Source organism: Carassius carassius, chromosome 18, assembly GCF_963082965.1.
Source record: "Carassius carassius chromosome 18, fCarCar2.1, whole genome shotgun sequence".
NCBI lineage: Eukaryota > Metazoa > Chordata > Actinopteri > Cypriniformes > Cyprinidae > Carassius > Carassius carassius.
This window is the reverse complement of record NC_081772.1, coordinates 39532-63939: the sequence shown is the minus strand read 5'-3', so window position 1 is coordinate 63939 and position 24408 is coordinate 39532. Positions and strand designations below refer to the sequence as shown.

Sequence of the window (24408 nt, the reverse complement as noted above, 5' to 3'; positions counted from 1 at the left end):
CGATCAAATTAGTGTGATATGAGAGAGAGGGCATATACTAATTAACCTACATTACCTGGCCAATGCACTGGATTCCCCTGACAAACTAAAAGTACTATGGTATTACAATGTTTCTTACAGAAAAGCCAGAGGAGTGTCTAGTTTAGTTAATGCTCATCTTACGGCAGGGTTCTCCTGATATCATCATATTCTGGTGGCTGTTTTACATTCAGGTCAGGTGACTTAATGAGTCATGATGTGAATGGACAGCACCACAGGACTGATGGCTGAAAACCAAGACATAAACATAAAATCAAAACTGCCCACATGGGTTAATATACACTTGAGTGAATTCTGTTCTCTGAGCATGTGATTTTATGGGACAACAGGACATGATGTGACGTTTGGAAGAGAGCTGGAGCATTTAACCCTTGTTCAAACGCTCAACATTCTACTATTCTCACAATATTACCTCAGGACTTCTTATGTACACCATAACTCTAAACACTGATTACCTTTATTGTACCTGTTACTTCCACTTATTTGTATATAATGCTCTGTCCATGTCTTTCTGTCTAAGGGCACCGTAGTCACTCAAAAATCTCAGTGCTCTCCATGTACGTCTGTGTCTTATGTCTTATGTCTTGTTATTGTCACTGTATGTCTGAGCCTCGTCACAAGCATTTCAATGCCCAGTTTTCCCCAGTGTTAACTATGCAAATGACAAATAAATGCCTCTTGACTTGACTCTTGATCTACAAATGAGTCACTTGGAGCCGAATCTCCTGTGGTGTTACAAACAAGACCTGGTCACCTAAGACAATTTATCTGGAAAACTATTTTCTAACTAATCTCTCTGTGATTGTAAAAGAAAATGATTTTTTCATACACACATACAAGATCTACGGCTTTCTTTCGTTTATTTGTGAAACATGAAATCTTACTGGCATATCCGGTGAAAAGCAGCTTTGCTTTTTGACAGCATATTCCTCTCTGGAAAACTCTATATTTATAACCATACAGTATTTGCGCCAGAAATGACAGAAAGAAGTCTGTTCAGTTTCATCTCGTGGAGCATTTGTACAAACACAAGCTCAGCTCTTCATTGAAAGAACAAATGATCAACACAGAAACACATTTAAATGCTGTATTACCTTTGGCGTCTTGGCAAACCTCCCATTTCTCGTATCCTTGATCAGTGAGACATCTAACAGGTCGGTCTCCTGCAATCACAAATTACTTATGAGTATTATGAGAACAGTGTGTTTAAACTTGTGTCCACAGCACAGTTACAAAAGACAATAATGTAATAAAACTAAATGAATATATAATCGTGACATGATTGGAAACAGGTCACTTCTTGCTCTTTTTAAATAAAAGACTTTGATGTTGTGTTCTTAAAGCTGCAGCGTACTGTTCAGAGGAAGGTCAAGCCGATCGCTAGCCAATCAGAACAGAGCTCATTTACATACAGAAGCCTTAAACACTCTCAGTATGTTCCAAACGGGATATATCACCATATCGAAGGGTTGTTTTAGAACAAAGCGCTCAAAACTGGCCAGATTGAGCAGGTTGACCTAATTAATGCAGCCTAACAATCATTTTGAATGATAGAATTTATAGAATTATAGGATTTGAATTATAGAAATGTAATAAGGTATTATGTATAAGCCAGGTTAAAGAGATGGGTCTTTAATCTAGATTTAAACTGCAAGAGTGTGTCTGCCTCCCGAACAATGTTAGGTAGGTTATTCCAGAGTTTAGGCGCCAAATAGGAAAAGGATCTGCCGCCTGCAGTTGATTTTGATATTCTAGGTATTATCAAATTGCCTGAGTTTTGAGAACGTAGCGGACGTAGAGGATTATAATGTAAAATGAGCTCATTCAAATACTGAGGTGCTAAACCATTCAGGGCTTTATAAGTAATAAGCAATATTTTAAAATCTATGCGATGCTTGATAGGGAGCCAGTGCAGTGTTGACAGGACCGGGCTAATATGGTCATACTTCCTGGTTCTAGTAAGAACTCTTGCTGCTGCATTTTGGACTAGCTGTAGTTTGTTTACTAAGCGTGCAGAACAACCACCCAATAAAGCATTACAATAATCTAACCTTGAGATCATAAATGCATGGATTAACATTTCTGCATTTGACATTGAGAGCATAGGCCATAATTTAGATATATTTTTGAGATGGAAAAATGCAGTTTTACAAATGCTAGAAACGTGGCTTTCTAAGGAAAGATTGCGATCAAATAGCACACCTAGGTTCCTAACTGATGACGAAGAATTGATGACCCCTGCTCTAGATATTATCAAATTATTAGAGTTTTAAGATCACAGCTGACCATTCAGTTCTTTATAAGTAATAAGCAAGATTCTAATCTTCAAGATCTTTGTAATTGTAAGGGACAAAGTTGGCGGAAAACTAACGCTTCTGAATAGTCTTTGTGCACCTTCAGACAGTGTTGAGAGAATTAATAATTTCCTCCTTCAGTTTAATTTCAACACTTGTTAGCAGTTATCTAAAGCATTATCAGTGAGATCATGCATGTTTTGATTCAGAAGAAATTACCAAATGTAGACATGATGTTGTCTTCTGCAGTCCGCTGTAGTCACGAAGTGTCAGCATCTTTTCTTCTCTTACAGAGGTCAATGGATTGACTCGGCCACACACACTATCAGACACTATCAACATATGATACGATGACAACACCCTCTAAAGCTGATTAAATTGGTCTCTAACCCAACAAGGGCATCGGGTTCAGAACCTTTTGTTTGCCTCTCTGAGAAGTGTTTAAAGAGTGAGACAGACGTTTAAATAAACTGTTTCGTAAAAGAGACACACGCAAAGGTGTGAGTGATGCTCTACAGGACACAATGACACGAGGACAGTCCTGTCCTCTATACTGTTTTCTGTTCACAAAAGCTGAAATGGATATTAATGAAAAGTGACATTTATAGGCTGTGGAAAATAATGGATTTCTGTTCAACATCAACATTTTGGAGTTCCTAAATGACTGAAGTTTGGGCTGATGCACACCACTTCTAATCTGACATCAGACAGACGATGGTCTGATTCATATTGCTAAGTAAAATGGCAAAACCTTACTGAAATCATCTGATTATCAATGATAATATATAGGCACAGTGACACTTCTGACCTGGATTAGGCAGTGGCTTTTACTTAATTTATTTTCAAAACCACAGATCGGACAATAAATGCTCACAAATGTGTTTACATCTGCATGTGATGACACCAATGAAGCTGATCTGTACTGTACATGATGTGTCCAGCTCCAGTCGGAGCACTGCTGTAGGGAAAGTCTGCATGCACAAGGTTATATCAGTCCACCATAGACCTCAGAAGATCAAGACTGTTACTGGATTTGACAACAAAATCTGGTTACACATTACACAAAACCGCATGTGCCTATATGCAAATATATTCACTAGCTTCTCATGAGCATGATGCTGAGAAGGAAACATAAACAGAATGGCTGCAATTTCCGTGAGCAATAAGAGGGTTTTTGATGTAATGATTGATGATACTGGTGCATTCTCTGTCTTTGCAGAGCTAAACATCTAGTAAGAAGAAGTAAAGCAGCAGTTTGTGGCACTGAAAATTATCTGTGTTATAATCTAATGTAATTATCTTTTATAATATTTTGTGTATTAAATTAATATGAAAGGATAGGGGAAATGGTTGAGGGAACCATAAAGTTTGCATATGGTTGAACTGCCTGTGCATTTTAGAGGTACTGTAGCCACATTTCCATTGAAATGAATATATAATGGGAAGCTGTAGAGTTCCAAATGTATTTGAACTCATGTGGCCCTGCTGTGTAACTACTGCAATAGTAGAGATGATTGTTCACAAACACACTCACACACACACTCTCTCCCTCTTTCCGTGACTGGATGTGGCTTCACACAGCGCTGTGGCTTTTTAAAACACACTTCAAAGCAAGACCTTTATGCTAAGGCTGGAAATGCTAACCTTTGACTCGAAACACCTCCCACTGCAAACAGCCAACACTACATCGATTAAGGGAGACCCTCCGCTTTAAACTCAAATGAATCAAATGGATGGTGATTATATCTGGGGAAAAGGACTTTTGATGGCTTGACACCATGTCCCAACCAGACGTAACGCTACAAGAGTCCAGCGAAGAGCAGTTTGTCTGTCCTCGCCAGACGCGACAGAATCACTCAAACATCAAATATGGGTTCTCTCTCCAAAGTACAGCACTCCCAATGAAATGGATAAGTTTATAATCCAATTATTAAATATTAAAGCTTTTTAACATTATTAAAGGTAAATACTGAGGGACTGATTCCATCTTTGTTATAGATTACACTTGTTTGCACTGAGTTCACAGTTTTAACAAACATGTTTGCTTTAATTTATTTTTTCGAAATCTGAGGTAAACTATCTGTTGTTGCTTTCAGTATGGCTATTAAGGTCAAGCAAAATGATATTCAAACTCACTTTTAACATTGAATAAAGCACATAATCTCTACCTGAGATTATCATTGTCATAGTTTGTATGTTGTTGTTCCAGCAGCGAGGCCACATAAATAGAAACGGTTTCTAAAAGATAAACTTTGCCTGTCGCAGTCACAACGGATTAGGACAAAAACTCAAATTAACATGGAAAAGATATCTTTTATCACGTGTCATGTTGTGTGTGGTCAGGACATGGTGTAAGGCAGAGAGCTTTTCATTGCACGATGGGACAGATCTGTAGATGCGTGCTCTTTAGGGTGACAGTATGTTATTGCGAAGGCCTGGTGATTTTACATTTGCCATCAAAAAACCAAACCACAGCATATGAGTGTAGTCAGACTTCTTACTACATAAAGTTCTGACTTTGCATTGTAATATATTCTGACTACAAACTGCCTGCTTTTTAATGTGATTAGAGGCAAATAAATCTAAAATCTGGGAACAGTGGAACTGCTCAAGATTGGGTCATTAATTCAGCGTGTAAATGCTTCATGATTGATCATGATTGAACCCACCAAACGCTGTCAAATCTAGTCACTAACTCTTGAACTTCTGAGGATTTTGTTTCCTGATGGACTGATATAAACCTGTGTATACAGACTACAGGAAATATAGAGCTACAGATATGATAGCCAGTGATAGTCACTGGCATGTGAGCAATATTGAAACAGATGCCTGTAAATCTGTATATACATCTGAGTTAGAAAACAGACTGACGTGACTGGAAGAACAGCCTTATAAACTGAGCAGCTCCGTTGAACAATCCTTCACTCGTCGCCAGTCTCTTGCTGTCAGGAAGAGGAAAGAACAACAGAACTTGTACTGTCAGCAGCCAGACATGCTGTCGAAGCAACGCAAACGTCATCAGCATCATTACCTGCCGTATCAAGGTCAGTCTCCATCTATTTAAAACTCTGTTCTCGTTACGCCAGCGCAACCGCAGCACATGGCATGGAAACACTATCCTGAGCTGTCTGCAGTGCTAAGATTTCAGTCAATGTCAAGCAAAACAACCAGCAAACCATTTGATGTCTTTGTGGATGTCAGAGCTTTGTTAAGTATGGGGGAGACACAACTGTGCCTCAGGATCTAAATTAGTCTTATACGGTATGACAAGCAGCCCTGTTAGCCACAGTTCAGCTTCAAAATAACCCTGTGAATCACAATATCATGTTCTCTCACTACATGTGCAGAATACAGAGAGTCAGACGCAATGACTCTATCAGTGGACCCTCTGTTAAAACTAGAAAGATGCAACTTTACATTGCTTTCTGTGATAGTTGTTCATGAGTGCCATTATATCCTTCAGAAAAATCCTCCAGTTCCTGTACATTCTTAGCTTTTCTGCACATTTGGACCAAAAGTGACTGTATAATGAGGAGATCCAGCTTTCACTAGAACGAGCTTTTTCCCTAACTATTGCGAGAGGATGGAAGTGGTTTACCGTTGTGATTTTTCAATATTTAAATAAAAGAAGTACAATATCTTTTATCTGCTAGAGTGGTGTACATTTTAAAGGGGTTTACAAGCTCTCTTTCTAGAAATACATGTTTGAAGACGACCAACCTGCAAACGACTTTAAAAGGTGGCCACACTAAATTAATTTAATTCATGTAAGTGTCTAAAACAGTACTGGTTTTTTATGTATTTTGGATTACAGTTCTTCTCTGGATTTGCACAGGATAAGTGAAGCCTGTGATTTCCCTCAAATTTACTGACTTATTTCCTCCGATACCCAGATGTCAGGGCTTTGAGATTCCCGTTCTATGGGCAGCTTAGATGGATTTAAAAAAAAGAAACTAATATATTCTTGTGCGCTGTGTCATTTACATTTCACCAGGTTAAAATAATATCTTGAGCTTTATGTTTGATTTATTTGTAACACATTGACCTCAAAACCTTTTCAACTTTCTCTTTCAGCAAATTGTAAAGTGTAGTGATATGACAGCACCCAAAATACTATCAAACTCTCCAATGCAGCTCTATTCTTTGCAAAAGATGTATAAAAAGGTGCACAGCAAACAAAAACCTCAATAAATTATATATACAACAACCTGCCAAATGCTGGCCACATAACAGAGATGTCGATTCGTATGGGACTAATATCATCACAGGACCTCTGTGTTTGGCCAGCCTGATCTCACAATCAAAATGTACATATTCAGACGTAAATTAAAACTGTCCAATACGTATGTGCCTTTACGTATTTACAGTGTCATTTACGTATTATCTGGACGTAATTACAGGTTCGATACGTATCGAAATTTACGTAAAAACAACCTCAAATACGTACAGATAGAACGTGTTCTCTGACCAGTCAGTTATCCATAGAAATTTGCTCATGAAGCTGCTTTTCAATGCGTATCGGATTAATTTTTTTAATATTTATGTATATTTTCCCTTTTTATAATTTTTTTTTTGATAAATGTAAGATCCCTATACCTCACCCGAACCTAAACCTGCCCATTTTATACAGAATGTTAAAAGAATAAAACATAATAAAACACAATTTTAGTAAAAATATAACATTAAAACGTTATTTTGAGCCACTAACGTTAATCTTACACCTACCCCTAAACCTACCCATAACCATTTCTTAAAACTACATAATGTTACTGTTATAAATAAACAAATAACAGACAAACAAACATAATGTTAATCATTTATTTTTTGCGAAAAAATCTCAAAAGTGGTACCAAAAGAAGTTCAAATGATAATGAGTTCCAGTCGCAGTCCTCTCTGGAGGTAATAGTTTTTATAGGGTAAAGAGCAGAATTTAATTTATTAATCCGTGAAATTATGAATCTGTCTTCTCTCCGTGAAGGCGCATTGGCGCAGTAGCAGTACTGATTTCAAATGTCTATCAACTGAAACACGACATGTCCCAATCTGTGACAAATTATGTGAGAACCAATGAGAGTTCGATATTAGTGCCGTAAACCATGTCGTAACGTTCCTGTGGCGCACTGGCGCTATTTTCAAATTCGAATCATAAAGAGCGCGGGCTTTGACTGTGACGGACGCTGTTGCTGAGAATGAAGATGAAGATCGATTGATATGGATATGTTCCTTGCAAACATCTGGATTCTAAAGATATGGAGTACAGCAAACAAATAAAATGGATGTGATTTGTAATTGTATGCTGTGCTTTTGTGTATCTATGGTTGGCAGCATGCACAGAAATGTTATTTCCTATTAAGTAGATGAGTAAACTGCTTTCAATAAATTCAATAAAAACATTTATTGATATGACAATTAAATACAGCAGATTTAAATCATTAAAGCCACGATTTTATTATTAATACATGGGAATTCATATAAATTCACACTTTACGTTAGATTATTTACGTTTTTTTAGCTGCTAACACGTAAGTATTTGTACGTTTTACTGCTATAAATACGTCTAAGTTGTACGTTTTTATGTGCATGAAAACGTAAGTAAATGTACGTGTGGTAGAACCACATTTAACGTAAAAATACACACGTATTCTCATGAGATCACGTTGGTTTGGCGGAATATTCCAGCTCATTTTTGGGGAATTTTTACTTTACAAATTAAAGACATGGCCGATTCGCACAGGATTGAGATCACAGACAACCTCCACGATTATTACAAATGACTGGAGGTCACCAGGTAAAACTAATCCTGTACGAATAGGGCTAAAGCTACGGAAGCCAACCCTTGTGCTCTGAAGACATTATTTCTGAAGATCAGTTTTAGATGCTTATACTATTCCTGTGGCATTCCATTGCTCATTGTGTTTGTTTCTAATTTAATGATGGATGTTAATGGCTGTTGTTATCTTTTTCTTGTTCTTTCCTTTCTCTCTCGAGGAACAATGACGCAGGGGGCCAGTATTTTAGGTATGACAGGCCCGTGTCAGCGCCGGCCCCAAAGCACCTGCTTGCCATTTAAATTTGATACCCTCTTATCATTCTCCAAATTGAATTGACTGCTCACAAGAAAAAAAGAACATGTGACCTACATCTCTGACACACTTAAAAGAGAAAGCAGAAATGGAGCAAAAGAAGAGGATCAAGGGAAAAGAAAGGAACAACCAAAAACTATCCTCCAGTTTCTCAGCCATCACAGATCAACTAAACTACCTCAAATCCTTCAGGGTTCGGACTGAGTTGTCACCGAAACACTAGTTACTGAAAAGTGTGAAAAACATCACATTATCCTGGTTCCATACATGCAAAACCTCAAACATGGACACAAGTTAAATCAAAGTCATGTAACTGAAGTGGAAAATGGAAAGTGGAAAAACCTTGTTACCAGATTTTGAAGTGAGGATTAAGACACGTGTGTGAATAAAGCGTCTCTGCAGCAGACCGGAGATGCCTGCCGCAGCTTCAATGCAAACCAGAGAACAGCGTGACCGGTGAGGAGAAATTGGATTCGGTTATCTCTGCATTAAAAGACCTCTGAAGAATGGAAAGCTAGATTTATAGTAATCTTTTAAAAAGATTATAACACATCCAGTGATCAAAGGATTCAATGTAACAATGTTTTACACTTAAAAAGTATTTTCTAAGTTAATAAGCATTTAAATTTAATCTAGCAGATGTGTTCCTACTGACAAACCACGTGACAGACGTGGTCGAAAAATTTCCAGAGAATGTGGGGCTACACATTCAGAACAGATCAGTACAGAACATGAAATAGCATGTTGAAAATGTTGGGGGAAAACTAGATCCATCTTTACAGGAGCAGGACAAAGATCATCACTAAAGGAGCAAATGTTTCATCAGCATCTAATAAATCACCCATTTAGACAGCTAGAGTCCTTACCAGGTCAAGAAAATATGATCATATTACCCCAATTTTACAGTCTCTGCACTGGCTACCTATTAAGTTCTGTATCAGTTACAAATTATCATTACTTACCTATAAGCCCCTAAATGGTTTAGCTCCTGCGTACCTAACTAGCCTTCTACCACGCTACAACCCATCACGCACCCTAAGGTCACAAAACGCTGGACTTTTGGTAGTTCCTAGGATAGCAAAGTCCACTAAAGGAGGTAGAGCTTTCTCACATTTGGCTCCCAAACTCTGGAATAGCCTTCCTGATAATGTTCAGGGTTCAGACACACTCTCTCTGTTTAAATCTAGATTAAAAATGCATCTCTTTCGCCAAGCATTTGAATAATGTATCTCTTAAATTGTGAGTGTAGTTGCATCTGATCAAATGTGCATTCTTATTCTTTATCTTGGGTTAGACTAATTAATTTTACTTTGTTGGATCAGCAGCTATGCTAATGATGTCTCTATTTGTTTCTCTGTTTCTGCTGGATCTTCATCCCGTGGTAACTAGGATTTACACAAGCTCCAGTCTGGATCCAGAACACCTGAGAAGAGATGATGCTGACCCTCAGAGGACCCCAGATGATGCTGACCCTGAATCAACAATAGAACTAACAAATATTGCTACTTACTATGCAATCACATAATAATTGCTGTTAATAGTGTTCATTGTCTGGTTGACTACGTCTTGTATAAATTTTTCAGAAAATTCCTGTCATTATGCACATAAACTGATCACCACTGATAAGCTACTACTAAATATTGTTGAAACTTAATTTTCTGTAAAGTTGCTTTGCAATGATTTGTATCGTAAAAAGCGCTATACAAATAAACTTGAATTGAATGGTTTCTCATGGCTTATGTAAAGAGGTGAGCTGATTTAGACTAGTTTATTCGCTTGACATGCTTTAGACATTAAAACATCCACATTTCACATCATTATAAGGTGCTTCAATAATATAATTGTCTATAGTTATTGTTATCATTGTGTGATTACATAAACAAACTGCATAAGTTTTTTTAACCAGCTGATTGAAACAAACTGTCCTAAAGAACAAGTTCACAGAAAAACCTTCACCACTTGCCAGTGCACAAGACTAGCCAAGTAAGGTTTTAAGTGTAAATAGAAAGCTCCTCATTGTTTAGCTCAAATTCACATGTCCTGAATGGAGAAGTAACCTGAGCTTAGTAAAGTATCTTTCTCTAGGGCATAATGGTGGTACTTTCACTTACAGCCCAGATCTTTAACAACCATGTCATGACTGTGTCCTCGTGCAGCTATTATAAGATCTCACGCTTTGAGACAACAGTCAAACAGTGACATGCAAATCCACACTGAAAGAAAGTTAAGTCAGCCTGCTTCTATACGGTTCTCTGTTTTGAATCTATTCAAATAAGCTTCAGTTTGCTGAAAACTTTTAATAATGTAGATGCTCATCAGCTGATCTCACAGCACAGAGAAGGAGGCGATAATTATATATAAATGTATGGAATGACAGATGTCTGAACGCAAATAATATGTTATTTATTTGCATTTGGATGTTTTTTTCCCATTTATAATGATAATCAAAGCCATCCTCTCTCTGACTCAATCGGTGTTGCTTTGATTAGCTATTAACACATTTCTCAGTTTAAAGGTATAAGTTAGGAGTTTAAATATTTATTAAATCATGTAGCTTTTCTATAGCAAAGCTGTACTTTTATAATAGCAGCGAAGTGCTGACAAAAGCTGTTACATTTTTCTTTTACATGTGCTTTTAGAAGTGCAGTTTTTTTGGTCTTTATTTAACACATGGCTGAAAGTGGTTTGCTTACAGCACTTCTGCACAGACTCACACAGCCATAGACCTACACTCAAATAGTTTATCTCTAAAAACAAAACAAAAAAACCTGTCCTTAATAGTTTCAGCAAATGTATGTTTGGATCTGTTGGACATCAAGTTATTTGAAGAGTCAAAACGAGCATTTATAACAGCTGGTGTATTAGAACTAGATTACTAAAAGTAGTTTGCAGTATGAAAAACAAACACTGTTAACCTGCACACAGTGTGTGAATTCACAATGTGCTTTATGAGAGGTTGTGGCCATCTAGGATCTGGCATAAGGTAAGGCCTAAGGCAGAGAAAAATAGAAAAGCACACCTTCATCTTACAAGCTTTCTCTTCCCAGTACAGCAAAGAACATTGTTTAATGAAAGTTATTGTTATTCTCTTGAAAATAAACACATATGTGTCAAAACCATGTCCTTGATTTGTCATCTGCTGTGTGTTCCACCAGGTCTAATAAGAGCAGATCTCTACTACACCCCACTTCACTAATACATGCGGTAATGAAGCACCAGGAACTGTCGTATAGACCGTTTGCTTCCTCCACACACTGAGGAGAGCCAGAGCCCCGGCCCCCATCATGTACACCTTCTACAGAGGCACCATCGAGAGCATCCTGACGAGCTGCATCACTGTGTGGTACGGCGCCTGCAACGCGTCTTGCTGAAAGACTCTGCAACGCATAGTGAGAGCAGCTGAGAAGATCATTGGTGTCTCTCTCCCCTCCCTCCAGAACATTTATAGAGCCTGTCTCACCTGTAAAGCCCTCTGCATCACAGGTGATCCCACTCACCCATCACACAGCTTCTTCAGCCTGCTGCCATCAGGGAGGACCAGCAGACTGAAGGACAGCTTCATCCATCAGGCTGTCAGGAAGCTGAACTCCCTCCCGAACTTGCCCCCCGTCCTTCTTCTGCCCCAGGCACCACTGAACTATGACCCCCCCCCCCCCCACCCCCAGATCCCACATCCCCAGGTCCTTCCACCCCCCCCCCCCCCACTGACATATGATGACATGCACCAGTCACTTTGCATTGGTCAAGTCAATCAAGTCACCTTTATTTATATAGCACTTTAAACAAAATACATTAGGTCAAAGCAACTAACAAACATTCATTTAAATAAAAGAACTGCTCTTGAGCCCTTTGTCGCTTTAGTCAGACTGAATAAGCTTTTTTTGCACTAAAATCTTTTTATCTGCACTGTTTGTTCACTTCACTGGTTTGCACTCTATCTGCCATGTGCCTTGTGCTGCTTTATTTAACTTTATTTTTATATCTTTTATTTTTACATGCCCTTACTTGTATAGTTGTATTTAATATTTTATATTTGATCTAGATTTTTAGGCTCTACTGTTAATGTTATCTTTATACACCATGGGTCTGAGAGTAACACAATTTCGATTCTCTGTATGTATGTTCTGTACATGTGAAAATAAAGCAGACTTGACTTGACTTGATCTGTTATGTGTAATTGTTCATCGTGAGCTACACCGTGTTTGTCAGCTGTGGACAGTAAACTTTGGTTTATTTCAGCTATCAAAGGCCACAGCCTCATCCAAAGACCTGCCCTGCACCTTGTTTTGTGAACAGACGTTTTCTTTTGGAGGGAGAGTACCAGACACCTGCCAAGTGCCGGCGAGCTGACCTTACCATGACCTTCTCACAGTACAGCTTGGATTCATTGAGCAAAAGTGCAGCGAACATGAAGCATGCTTTTCGAGCATATCAGACGGTGCAGGACAGAAAACAAAAACAGAAAGAAAAAGCCCTGCAGCCGTTTTTTCTTACAGCTTATGTTGTTCAGGCTTCTGCATAGAAATGATTTCAGGGCACTGCTGTCTTCTGTTTGACAACTGCTGGCTTTTAAAATCTCTCTACTCAAAGTTTGTCTAGCCATGCTCAGACTAAGTTCTACTGATCTGAACCCATTACACTAAAACTTCCCTAACAGTTTGCTGGATCACCAGTGTGCTGTGTGACGGTTACTTTAACAAATGGCTTGACACTCTGGTACATCTACGAGACCACAACGAATCTAAAGGAGGATATTTCTTAGATATTTCTTTTTAATGTTCAGCAATATTATTGTATTAACTGCACAGATTCTATTGAATGAGAACTGAACAGACCCGACGATGATGACATCACTGTTTTCTGCAGGGCTGCTTTAAAGCTGAACTGTACTACTGTCATAATTCATGATTTTTACACAGTTATTGAATTGAAACTAAATCAATCCTACACTGACCTCAGCTGAACAATGACACCACTGTTTTTTAGAGCTGCTTTTCAGCAGAATTGTTCTCTGAACCATCAATGAATCATTATTTTCCTGTTTATCACAGTGAAGCTGTTCTGAAACAATCTGTATTGTACAAAGCGCTATATACTGTATAAAGTGACTTGACTTGGAAGAAAGGAGGCTATGTTTCTGAACAGCTGATTTGTGTGACAAGTTTTCAAGAACTGGTAGTGTTGGGTGTCAGTGAAGGCTCGTATCCTCAGTGTCTCTCGTAGTAAGCACTGACATGTGCACTGTGAAGTTATCCTTCCTGTCAGCTGCACTCACTTGATGAAAAGGAGGGAAGCCATTTCAACTTGGCATAGAGCACATTTCAATTTCAGTAGATTGTCTGAAGATTTACACTTTGCCAGCTGTGATTATGCTGACAAAGGGACTTAAATGCCTGCCAGGTTAATCAGATTAAAATGCAACGCTGGGCAAAAACAGTGTTTGAACTATTGATGACTCAGCAGGAGTATGAGAAATGGTGCTAGAAGAACCAGGTCATGGTTTAAGACACATGCTCACCACATCTCAATTGATTCTCTTAGATAGCCACAAGATTAGACAGAGAGTAAATAGAAAACTTTTCTTAATTGGTATAGTCCACCCCAAACTAACTGTTAAATCATGATTTTTTTCTTATAATGACAGCATGCAGGTTTGCATTGCACAACATCAGGTAGATTAGGCCCTTCCTAACAGAGCACTACTGTACCTCTAGTTCAGGCCTCGCTATTTCTAGACTGGACTACTGCAGAGTCCAGCATATGCTAATCAAACCTCTACAAATGATCCAGACAGAGGCAAAAAAAAAAATTCTTCCAGTACTTTCTCCTTCACTGTTCCTAACCCTTATTGTACTAGTGTGCACTCTTTAGGAGTAGATAAGGCACAGAGGTGTACAGTGTCATGCTGTTGTGTGGCTAAAGTCACTACTTCTGCACCTGCATCACTCACAAGAGATGCTCAGGTTCATGGGACTCAAGCAGAATAATAAATGCAGGCTTTGTAAACTTCTTTATCTAAGAGTTGCTGTGTGAAAGTCTGTCCTGCTGTGATCCACAGAGTTTAGGACCGTGTCACAGCCCTGCAGTCTTATGCAAATTCTTTAGTCAAATGATCGGCTCATTTACAGCTGGGGGGTTGGGAGACATTGACATTCGAAATGCATCACCCACTTCAATTCCTGTTCCACTCTGCAAACAAAATATCACTGTATTTCAACAACAGTTGAGATGTGCTGGCTCTCCTCAACACGCAGGGGAGAAGCAGTAATGACCGAAGACGAATGATGTGACTGAAAAACTTTTGGATTCTGGCCGCAGTTGCTTCCTTCCTTTTCTGCATTCCTGTTTTTTTAGCACTTTTTTCTGATAAATGAAGAAGAACAGCATGCTGTGCTTCCTCTGTGCTACATATTTAAAGGCCCATCAAGCATTTTCTGAACTTTTGCTCTCTTTCATGCTCTCTACATGTACCCTACATTTGTACTGCTATGTGGAAAAAACAGTGAGCAATCAAATCAACATCACTATCACAACAGAGACCTTTAGCAAAGTGGTGAAAGCACCCAGCGCTGTTTACATTCCAGGACACGAGTGCGTGTGTGTAAGAGAGAGAGGTTCATTAGAGTTACATTATTCATATTTTGTTTTAATTGCATGCAGCAACACATTTGGCAACATGAATGTAAAAATATAAGTGTCATGCTAATAAAGCACTTCTTTACACTGCACACGTTTGCGTTGTTACCACTCTGACAAGGTTTTGTTCCACCCTCCACGTGGTGCTAACTCACACCAGTAGCATTTCAGAAGCAAAGTGACACCAGGTCATTTGCCTGTCCAACAGTGTTTGTCTTGATTATTTGTGTTCTAATATGACTGAGTTGACTAAATGTTTATGTTTTGCCCGGTTTACTTCTGTTTATTGTTGTGTTTATTGCTATGTCCTAATACACTTAAAAGTCCAGTGATGAATGACAAGGATAAAAGATTTGTTGCTGTGTATAGTTGTCTAAAATACATCCTCAATTTTTTTTCAAATACCATTTTTGGCCTCCTGGCAAGGACCCAGGGATGTGAAATATGATTGGGACTCTGCGCAGGGTGTTTATTTTGAAACTTTATTTTTGAAACAGAATTTTTTTACTTTTATTTTGTATTTACCGTGTGGCTTGGACACAGTCTGTTAAAAATAGGCGAAGGACACTTCTGAAACGTTCTGCAGCGCTGCTGGTGTAAACACAAGCATTGACTAGAGCAGAGCCCAACAGATATGGGTTTTGTGGTGGCCGATGCCGATACTGATATTAAGGAGGAAAAAAAGACAGCTGTATCAGCCGATATGCTTTATGAGTAAGATATATTATAGTACAGTATAGTCAAAAATTTGGACACATATATTTTTGGACTGGTATATAGAATACAGTATATAGCAGGGATGTGACGAGATCTTGTAGCGCGACTGGTCTCGCGAGAACGTGACGATATCATGCGATGCTGCTGGGCGCAACACAGAATAGAACACGGAATGTGAAATATACCCGGACCGGGCCTTAAAGCAGCCTCCTTAACAGACACCTACAATTTGAATGCAACCTTTTTGCATTTTAATGTGGATTTTTATTTTAAATTCGAAGAATATTCAAAATTCTATTTTTTTTGACAGCCCTAATAAACACCAGCATTGACTGTGGCTGTGATCAGCTCCAGTGGCCGTAACACAGGCTTTAATGCACCGCAGACACATGCCGTGATGCCCAGATCAACTCTAGTCTCTAACGTCACTGAATTTGCTGTTAAAAATTAACCATCTATTCATCATATCATCATACAAAACTAAGAATGTGAATCATTGTAATGTGATGATAAAACCGGTGGGGTGGGTGGGTGTTTGGTGCATAATTTGAACCAGCGGATTTGGCTGAAGTTTGAGCTCATCCACACATCTCTACACTAAACTGACCTGGGTCGACCAGAAGCAAACAATGGAGCATTATCTGTTGGACAAAATAAGTAATGACAGCATTCAGAAGCATTTAATCTGCATAAATGTTTTTACATATCTGTGGCACATTTGCTGACTCGATATATCAGCTTAACTATATATCAGTTGGGCTCTAGAGTGGCTGCGTCGGAGCCGTAACATTCCACAGACACGTGCAGTGTAAATAAGGGGTTAAAACTAAAACAACGACACAGAGAAAGATTTCCTGACATGCTCGGTGGACCTGAACCAGCCTGCAGTGTCCATCTGGTAAAAAACAGATGCCTCACATCAAAACACAACACTTCTGTGGAGGTTTAAAGGTTTGCTTGTTTAATGAGCAGTGTAAGTGCACTGCATTGTGGGAAGGGATGCAGTGCGGGTCAGCAGTGCATTGGCAGTGAATGGATGTCAGCGCAGTACAGACTCGTGACAAAACTCCTCTGGGAGCAGAAGCTGCGGTCAGTGCCAGAAACAATCCTGATCCCAGCACAGCTGAGAGACAAGAGGAGCAGAAACCTGTTACTAAAGGATCTAAAGAGCGCTGTCACTCCACTCTAAAATGAGTTTTGACAGGAATGACCACGAGGCTGTGACGGTTAGAAGCACAATGCATTCAGTGGATTGTAGTGTTGTTTGTTCAGCTGATAAAACATCAGTAGACAATCAGAAGACAAAAAAAAATAACATCTTACCTTTGAGGATTTAAGATAAGTTTGAGGCTTTCCTAAATTTAAGTAGTTATTTACAAGGATTTTAAGAAGATTCTTTTCAAGAAATCAAATTCTTCTTATGTTTTGTCTTAAGAACAATCTTAAGTGAAAAGATAAGAACATTCATAAGAATTATTATTTTTCTAAACAAAGAAATGATCAGTTACAAAATTATGTTTTTACAAGAAACACCACACTAGAAAAGGATGTTATAAAGATAAGGAGGAGATGGCAGGGTAGTGTTATGACTCTCATTCATGGTACAGTACCATTTCAAGTGAAACAAGTACTCAAAGATAAGTTTTGGAGATATTTAATAATTCAAGGTTCTCCATTATCAGAAAATTTTAATTTAGTTAACTTTTATGGCCCCAATACAGATGATCCCAAGTATTTTGTAGATTTGTTCTATACTCTTTTAGCATTAGCAGGATTATAGGTAATTGCAGGGGATTGTACACTGAATGCCTGTATGGATAGATCTACAGGAGTGGATCAGTCAGTGTAATAAGTGTAGAGGAGTTATTCTTTGTTTAATCAGCGAGTTTAATCTGTTGTATATTTGGAGAGAATTACTGTAATTCAATTACTTATCCACTGAAAAAGTTAAGTAAGGGATTACTGCTCATTTTTAGTTAATTTAATTACAGTTACTTATAAAGTATGGGAGAGCAGGGGCGAAAGTACCATTTTTCATAAAAACATCATTTTAAAAGATAATGTTGTAGACAGAGATATATTTCTGCTGTGGCCAGTAACTCAGAAGTGTGGTCTATCAATACCAGGTGGTATTTTGTAGAAATGTAGAAAGACTTCAGTATAATTTCACTTTGAACATAAGTTGCACATTGTTACTTTCAACCCCATCGATTGGGACTGAAGTCACACAACAATATAAGCTAGATTTTATTTCTGTTACTCTTATTTTTATTAAGTATACCTGATTTTGACCTTGTTAATATGTAACTGCAAACATACTTTGTCCTTTATCTTTGCAAAAATATATAAAATTACATCTTCATATTTTAGTTTTAAATTTAAGTTTTATCAGATGTCTCAAAACCTGACTGTATTTTTTTTATTGTCAATTTCAATGTATTTTTATAAAAAAAAAATTCAACAGAATGTACAATATAAACATTTAATTACATTAGCATAATAAAAAACTCTAAACAATGTAAAAGTAGGCCTATTTATGTTTCCATCCAGTTGTTTTTATGCATAAATTGAAAATGTGCTAAAAAACATATGGAAACACTGCAAATTCATAGGTGGAGGTGTAAAGGCTAAGATAGGGCTAAAACCTAAATATAAATGCGACGTAGCAGCTGCCCAGAGAGTGATGTTCCTTTAGGTCCAGAAACGCCCTCTCAAAAACATCTGGATAAAACCAGACCTCTGTCTGTCTTTCTGACCCTCACTCAGACATATTCTTTTGGTATAATACGATAATCATTTGTAAGAAATGATGCAAGACACAGAAATTCACAATATAGCATGCACTGGAACAAAATACATACTTTTTGTCACTATAGCGGGACAAAAGTAACAATTGTTACTTTCGTCCCGACAGGAACTCCTGACATTTAAACTCGATTTAATTTTATACTGAAAAAATCTGAAAATGAAAACTTTAGGATCTGTTAAATCACTAAATGACCTGTAGATTGATTATTATTGTGACACATGAAACAAGAAAATCATCACGACTAATGAAAAAAATGAACGCTTCAATAATTTACTTTTTGTACTCGAAAACAGTTTTATGGACCTAACTTCAGGAAACGATGAGGAAATCACGTAATATTTCTCAGCTCCGTCAAGAATTGCATGCTGAATATGTTGTCATAGATGGGAATGCAAATGCAGAAAGAGACTCTGAGAAAAATCGATTTGTTACTTTCGTCCCACGTTACTTTTGACCCCGCTCTCCCCTGCTTGCATTACATACAGTAAATAATTTCAACAATTCTAAAATCAATATTGAATTTGAAATCTAAATTTACCGTCTAAAGATAAAATTGAATGCGGCATCTTTAACTCTCCGCATGCGTTCACTTTCCTGATTCACATAGAAACTTTAAATACACAGATACAGATAAGACTAAAATCAATCATATCTAAAAGGGCCAACTTTTTATTTGTGTACACTGAAACAAAACATTGTTATTTTCACCAAAAAAAAAAAAAAGTTGCACTTTCTGCACTTTCTTTATTTGTCTACTTTTAAATGAACGAATTCAAATTGAAAACGAATATTATCTGATTATGTAATCCATATGAAACTAAAGCGAGGTCATAGGCGTAGGGTGAACCAACTCCAGGGTTAGGATAAAAGCAGCCAAATGTATTAAACATTAAAAAAGTCGTCTTTAGGCAACAGCCAGACACAGGTGTCATGTAGGCTAATAAAATATGTTTATTGGGACTGAATTTGTATTGAATGTGATCACAATTTAATAAAAACATTAGAAATGTATAATTAGGCTAAATAAATTCTGTTCATCTTCAGTTCTCTCTTCACAGCAGTTCAGGCAGTGTACTGTTTGAGTAAATGAATTACTCCGGGATATTGGTTTGTTTGAACTCAGAGGGAGTGTCAGCCACATTAAAAAGGTTTACAGCTTTAGTCATTTGTGGATTAATGCGTATTGGAGATGTGAACCGTTTAAAACGATTCAGTTCGATTTGGTGAACTGAATGATTCGTTCGTGAACCGGATATCACAAACTGCTTTGTTTTGAACTCTCTCACACAGCAAGATTGACATGTTTTATAAATGTGTTTATACTTATGTTTTAGACAATGGACTTTTTTATGAAGGAAAAATTGTAACAATAGAATTTATGCCTGTTAATTGAAACATTTCAAGGTAAGTAACCCATTTAAATTAATGATACATAAATTTTCAATTTTACTTAGACCTATGACTTCCAAAAATTATGAAAAAAGACAAGTGAGGTGAAATAAGTGTATTGCCGTATTCCGTCCAACAAAGATTCCTTTAATTTACAGTGTACTTTTGTTCCTCCCTACAAGTCCAAATCAGTTAAAGAGTAAAGGGTGGAAAAATTTACTTGCATTAGCCGCAAATATTGCCACAAATTTTCTGGAGGGAGTGAAAACTGGTTTAGTCTGTCTCTTAGTGCAAATGATAGTAATCCCCACAAAGACTGTAAGCTTAGTTTTTTTTTTTTTTTAACTTGTGCTTTATCTGTACTTTTGTAATTTAAAGGCCTTCGTGCAGAAATTGTCTTTAAAACCCTTCCTGCTGTCTGCACCATACCACACAAATGGAAAAATGATGTGCACATCATACACGGAAATGAAGCGTGTAAGTAGAAGCAAAACTTAAAGTTACAGTGCTCTGTGTAGTCAAGTCACCTTTATTTGTTTTGTATAAGACACATGTACAATACAAATTGTTCCAAGAAGATATTTGAAAAAAAAAAAGATAGAATTTTCATTTTTGGGTGAATTATCACTTTATCCAATTTAAATTTGTATAGCTTTTAACTCATTTAAATTCATTTATTTGTAAAGTGAGTGTATCAATGAAATATCATCACAAGGCATGTTAACTTTTCTTTTAAGGTTGGCACTAATTAGTGCTGTACTTGAATCATGAGACAATCCAGAATCCACATGTCCTGGTGCTTGGTGACAAGGAAAACTCCTCCCAAGTTTTAATTATTTTAAACGGGGAGGCGATGGAACAGGAGATGATACTACAAGCAGTCGATCTGTGTTTCAAACTTTTCTCTGTATATGACATCTACTACCTAAAGTCCTCTGCTCCCATTTGAGAGTTTTTGGAACACACAGTCTTTAATAGTTTCTTCTGCACACGGTCTCCTCCTTAAAAACTTTGTGTTTAGTAATCAGTAAAAAACTTTTTTATTTTATTGATCATCAGTAGGTCCAGCAGCTAGTATTTTTTTTATTATTATTACTTGATTTTATGATCATTTTTAGTTTTATTATGTTTTGTTCATTTTATTTGAAAGTCGTAACATTTGCCAAGTGTGGTAACCCATACTCAGAATTGGTGCTCTGCATTTAACCATCCAAGTGCACACACACAGCAGTGAGAAGTGAACACACACCCGGAGCAGTGGGCAGCTATAGATCCAGCGCCGGGGAGCAACTGGGGGTTCAGTGCCGTGCTCAAGGGCACTTCAGTCATGAGTATTGAGGGATGAAGAGAGCTCTGTTCATTCACTCCCTCCCACCTACAACTCCTGCCAGCACCGAGACTCAAACCTGCGACCTTCGGGTTACAGGTCCAACTCTTTAACCATTAGGCCACAGCTGTGAACTGTATTTGCACATTTGTGTGTTTGATATTAATATGAATTGACACATTTGTACATTTTGAAAATCAGTTGTATTTTTACACATTCTTGTACATTTAAATAAAATATTTTAAAATATATTTGTAAATGTGTTATTTGCATATTAAAATAAAACCTGTAATTTACAACAAAGTAGTTTCATAATATGGTTGTATTAAGTAATTTTTGATAAAAAATACTGATGTTAATTAATATAAATAATTAACTCAACTGTTGGGTAACTTTTAACCCAATGGGTTGTGTTGAAATAACCCACAGATGGCAAGGTGCTATACCAACCCATAGTTGGGTTACAGGTTGGTTTATTTTCAATAAAATGGTTTATATTCCATTATCGACACCTTCAGATTTGTTTTCAAAAATCAAAACCACGTTTGTCAGATTTATATAGAACAATAGGAGGGCAAGACTCCTTTTGTGTTTGTATTATTTATTATTGACAGAGGAGGTTTAAAATGTCCAAATATATTGTGGTACTACTGGGCTGCACAGCTAAGGTCTGTCATGTTTTGTTTTTCACCAAGTTAGTCTGCACATTGAACAGAAATGGAATCTCATAGTCTAACCCTACCTCTTCATGTCATACATATATTCGGACACAGCTAAAAAAACTACAGAAACAAACTAAAAACCCAATTGTAAGACATATTTTAAAGCTATGGTATGATGTACAAAATCACTTAAGACTCAAATTTCTTATCTCAATTTAGTCCAATATGAAGGGACTTAAAATGATTCAAGATCTTTATTTGACAGACTCTGATATAATGATGTCTTTTGAGGAGTTGAGGCTTATATTCAGCCTTAATAGGATTTTTTTTTTCAAATACCTCCAGCTAAGAAGCGAGAGGTAGCTAGATCGATCATAACACTGGTGGAATTAAATAGATATAGTAAAAACATACCAGACATATGCACAAAATGTATGGAAGCTAGAGGAACTTATTTTCAGTGTATTTGGCATTGCAGAAAGATTACATTGTTTTGGGGAGACGTAAGACTTATAATTGAAAAGAACATTTCAAAATAAATTTTACTGGACCCTAAGATTTTTCTGTTGGGCTTATACCCAGAGAAACTAAATTATAGTAGAAGTAAACAAATATTTATAGACCTCAGCTTTCTTTATGCCAAAAAATGTGTAGCTCTGTTGTGGACAAAGACACACAGACCAAATACAACTCAATGAATAAGACAGATGTTGTCAAACCTTCCATTAGAAAAGATAACTTACATATTAAAGGCTAAATACTATGTGTTTGAAAACATATGGAGTCCTTTAATTATATTAAAGATTTGGATAGATGAAGAAGTGGATGACTAATATTTGTGGACTAATCTTTGTGTCTTATGGTTGTATAGAAATTTGGAAAAATGTATATGATTGTAAAGGCTGTGTTTCAATGTGTTTAATAGATGAAAATAAAATAAAAATATTGTGGAGAAAAAGAAAAGAAAAAGGAAGATATGATCAGTTAAGGTGAAGTTTGTTCTTAAGAAGTTTTCCTGAATCCAGCCCTGAAGCGACCGAGAGCAACAGCAGGAAAATGACAACTTCCGATGATTATACAATGGACAAACTAGATGTAAAGGCACAAAAGGCCGATTACATGAAAGTGAAAGCTGATTCATGTGCCAAAGCTGAAACAACAAAGCATCTCTCCATTAGCAAATAGCCTCCTTGGTCTAAGTTTTCAAATCTGTCTCAGTTAGTTTTTGTAATCTGATCTACTGGGGATTTCTGATTTTTTTATTGTTCCTTGGAAGAGGAGCACAGCACTACCAAGAATCAGACAGAAAAACACCTAGTAGCATGATGTGCAGGAGGACATCTTTAAAAACCACAACATGACAACATTCAAATTCATTTCATTCAGACACTTATTCATTTCTTAATACATGTATCTGGTTTTACTGCACATATTCATCAGTGACATTATTTAAAAAATATCTGTCTGGAACAAACACATATGCAGAGTGATGCAAACAGTGAAAAGTCCCAGTGCTGCTGGACTATTAAATAGTGATGCACATTTTGTATGTCTCTTATCTAGGGTGACCATATGCGCCGTTCATACGGGACACGTCCCGGCCAGGATTTTAATAATGCCTAAAACATCCAGAGCAGTTTGCCCAATAACATGCAAGTGCTGTACATGATCAACCAATCCTGGGGCTGCGTGTGAGAATGTGCAATCTAGAGGGAACGATTAAAGCGATGCAAATATGCACACGTTTGTTCGTTCGATTGACTTGGAGCATTGCTGTGCACAAATCCCCCCAAAAAAACAAAGTGCGCCACAATGCTTCAAGTCAAACGAATGAACAAACACATGAAAGCGATTCGAAAGCATAAGGAGCCGTCTGCTCTGCTCTTTATAGCTCTCATAAATGTTACACAACGATCAACCTGCACAGTGCAAATAGCCAAAACCTAGATATTTTAGGCAATATTAAAATCCTGGCTGGGACGTGTCCCGTATGAACGGCGCATATGGTCACCCTACTCTTATCACTTCACATGTTTGTTCTATTCGAATGTAAGTGCCCTGCAAAGTGGACATCATAGGATATTCTGCCATGATTCCAGTTTGTAGTGAATGTATAAGTTCCATTCAAAGTGCACTGAAGTGTGCTAGATGTTAATTTAAATTGTATTTATTTACAGAGGTATAAGATGTGACACTTGTCTGTGTGTGAAGACGTTGCACAGCACAAATCCGTGAATGAATGTTCTGAAGTGAAGTAAACTTCAACAGATTTCCCCTGGTCAGGGAGTAGGGAGCAATGAACACTGTGTAGGGACCATGTCAATGGGAACACAGTTCATGCACGGAGCTCACTTCTAATGAGCTGATTATCTTAATGGTGTGTTAACAAAGAGAGACTGGAATTGAGAACCTTGCACTACACGACAGCTCAAATCTGAACATCAAACAACTT

General features: G+C 37.4%; 1 protein-coding gene across 2 annotated transcripts in view; it reads right to left on the bottom strand.

The window, feature by feature from the left end:
* The window catches only part of LOC132092022 (1-phosphatidylinositol 4,5-bisphosphate phosphodiesterase beta-1), a 91846-nt gene that overhangs the window by 56989 nt on the left and 10449 nt on the right, over positions 1-24408 (bottom strand). For both annotated transcript variants that reach the window (XM_059498075.1, XM_059498074.1), the window contains exon 3: positions 1134-1202. In XM_059498075.1, the coding sequence (XP_059354058.1) occupies positions 1134-1202 (69 nt within the window). The remainder of the gene's footprint in view (positions 1-1133; positions 1203-24408) is intronic.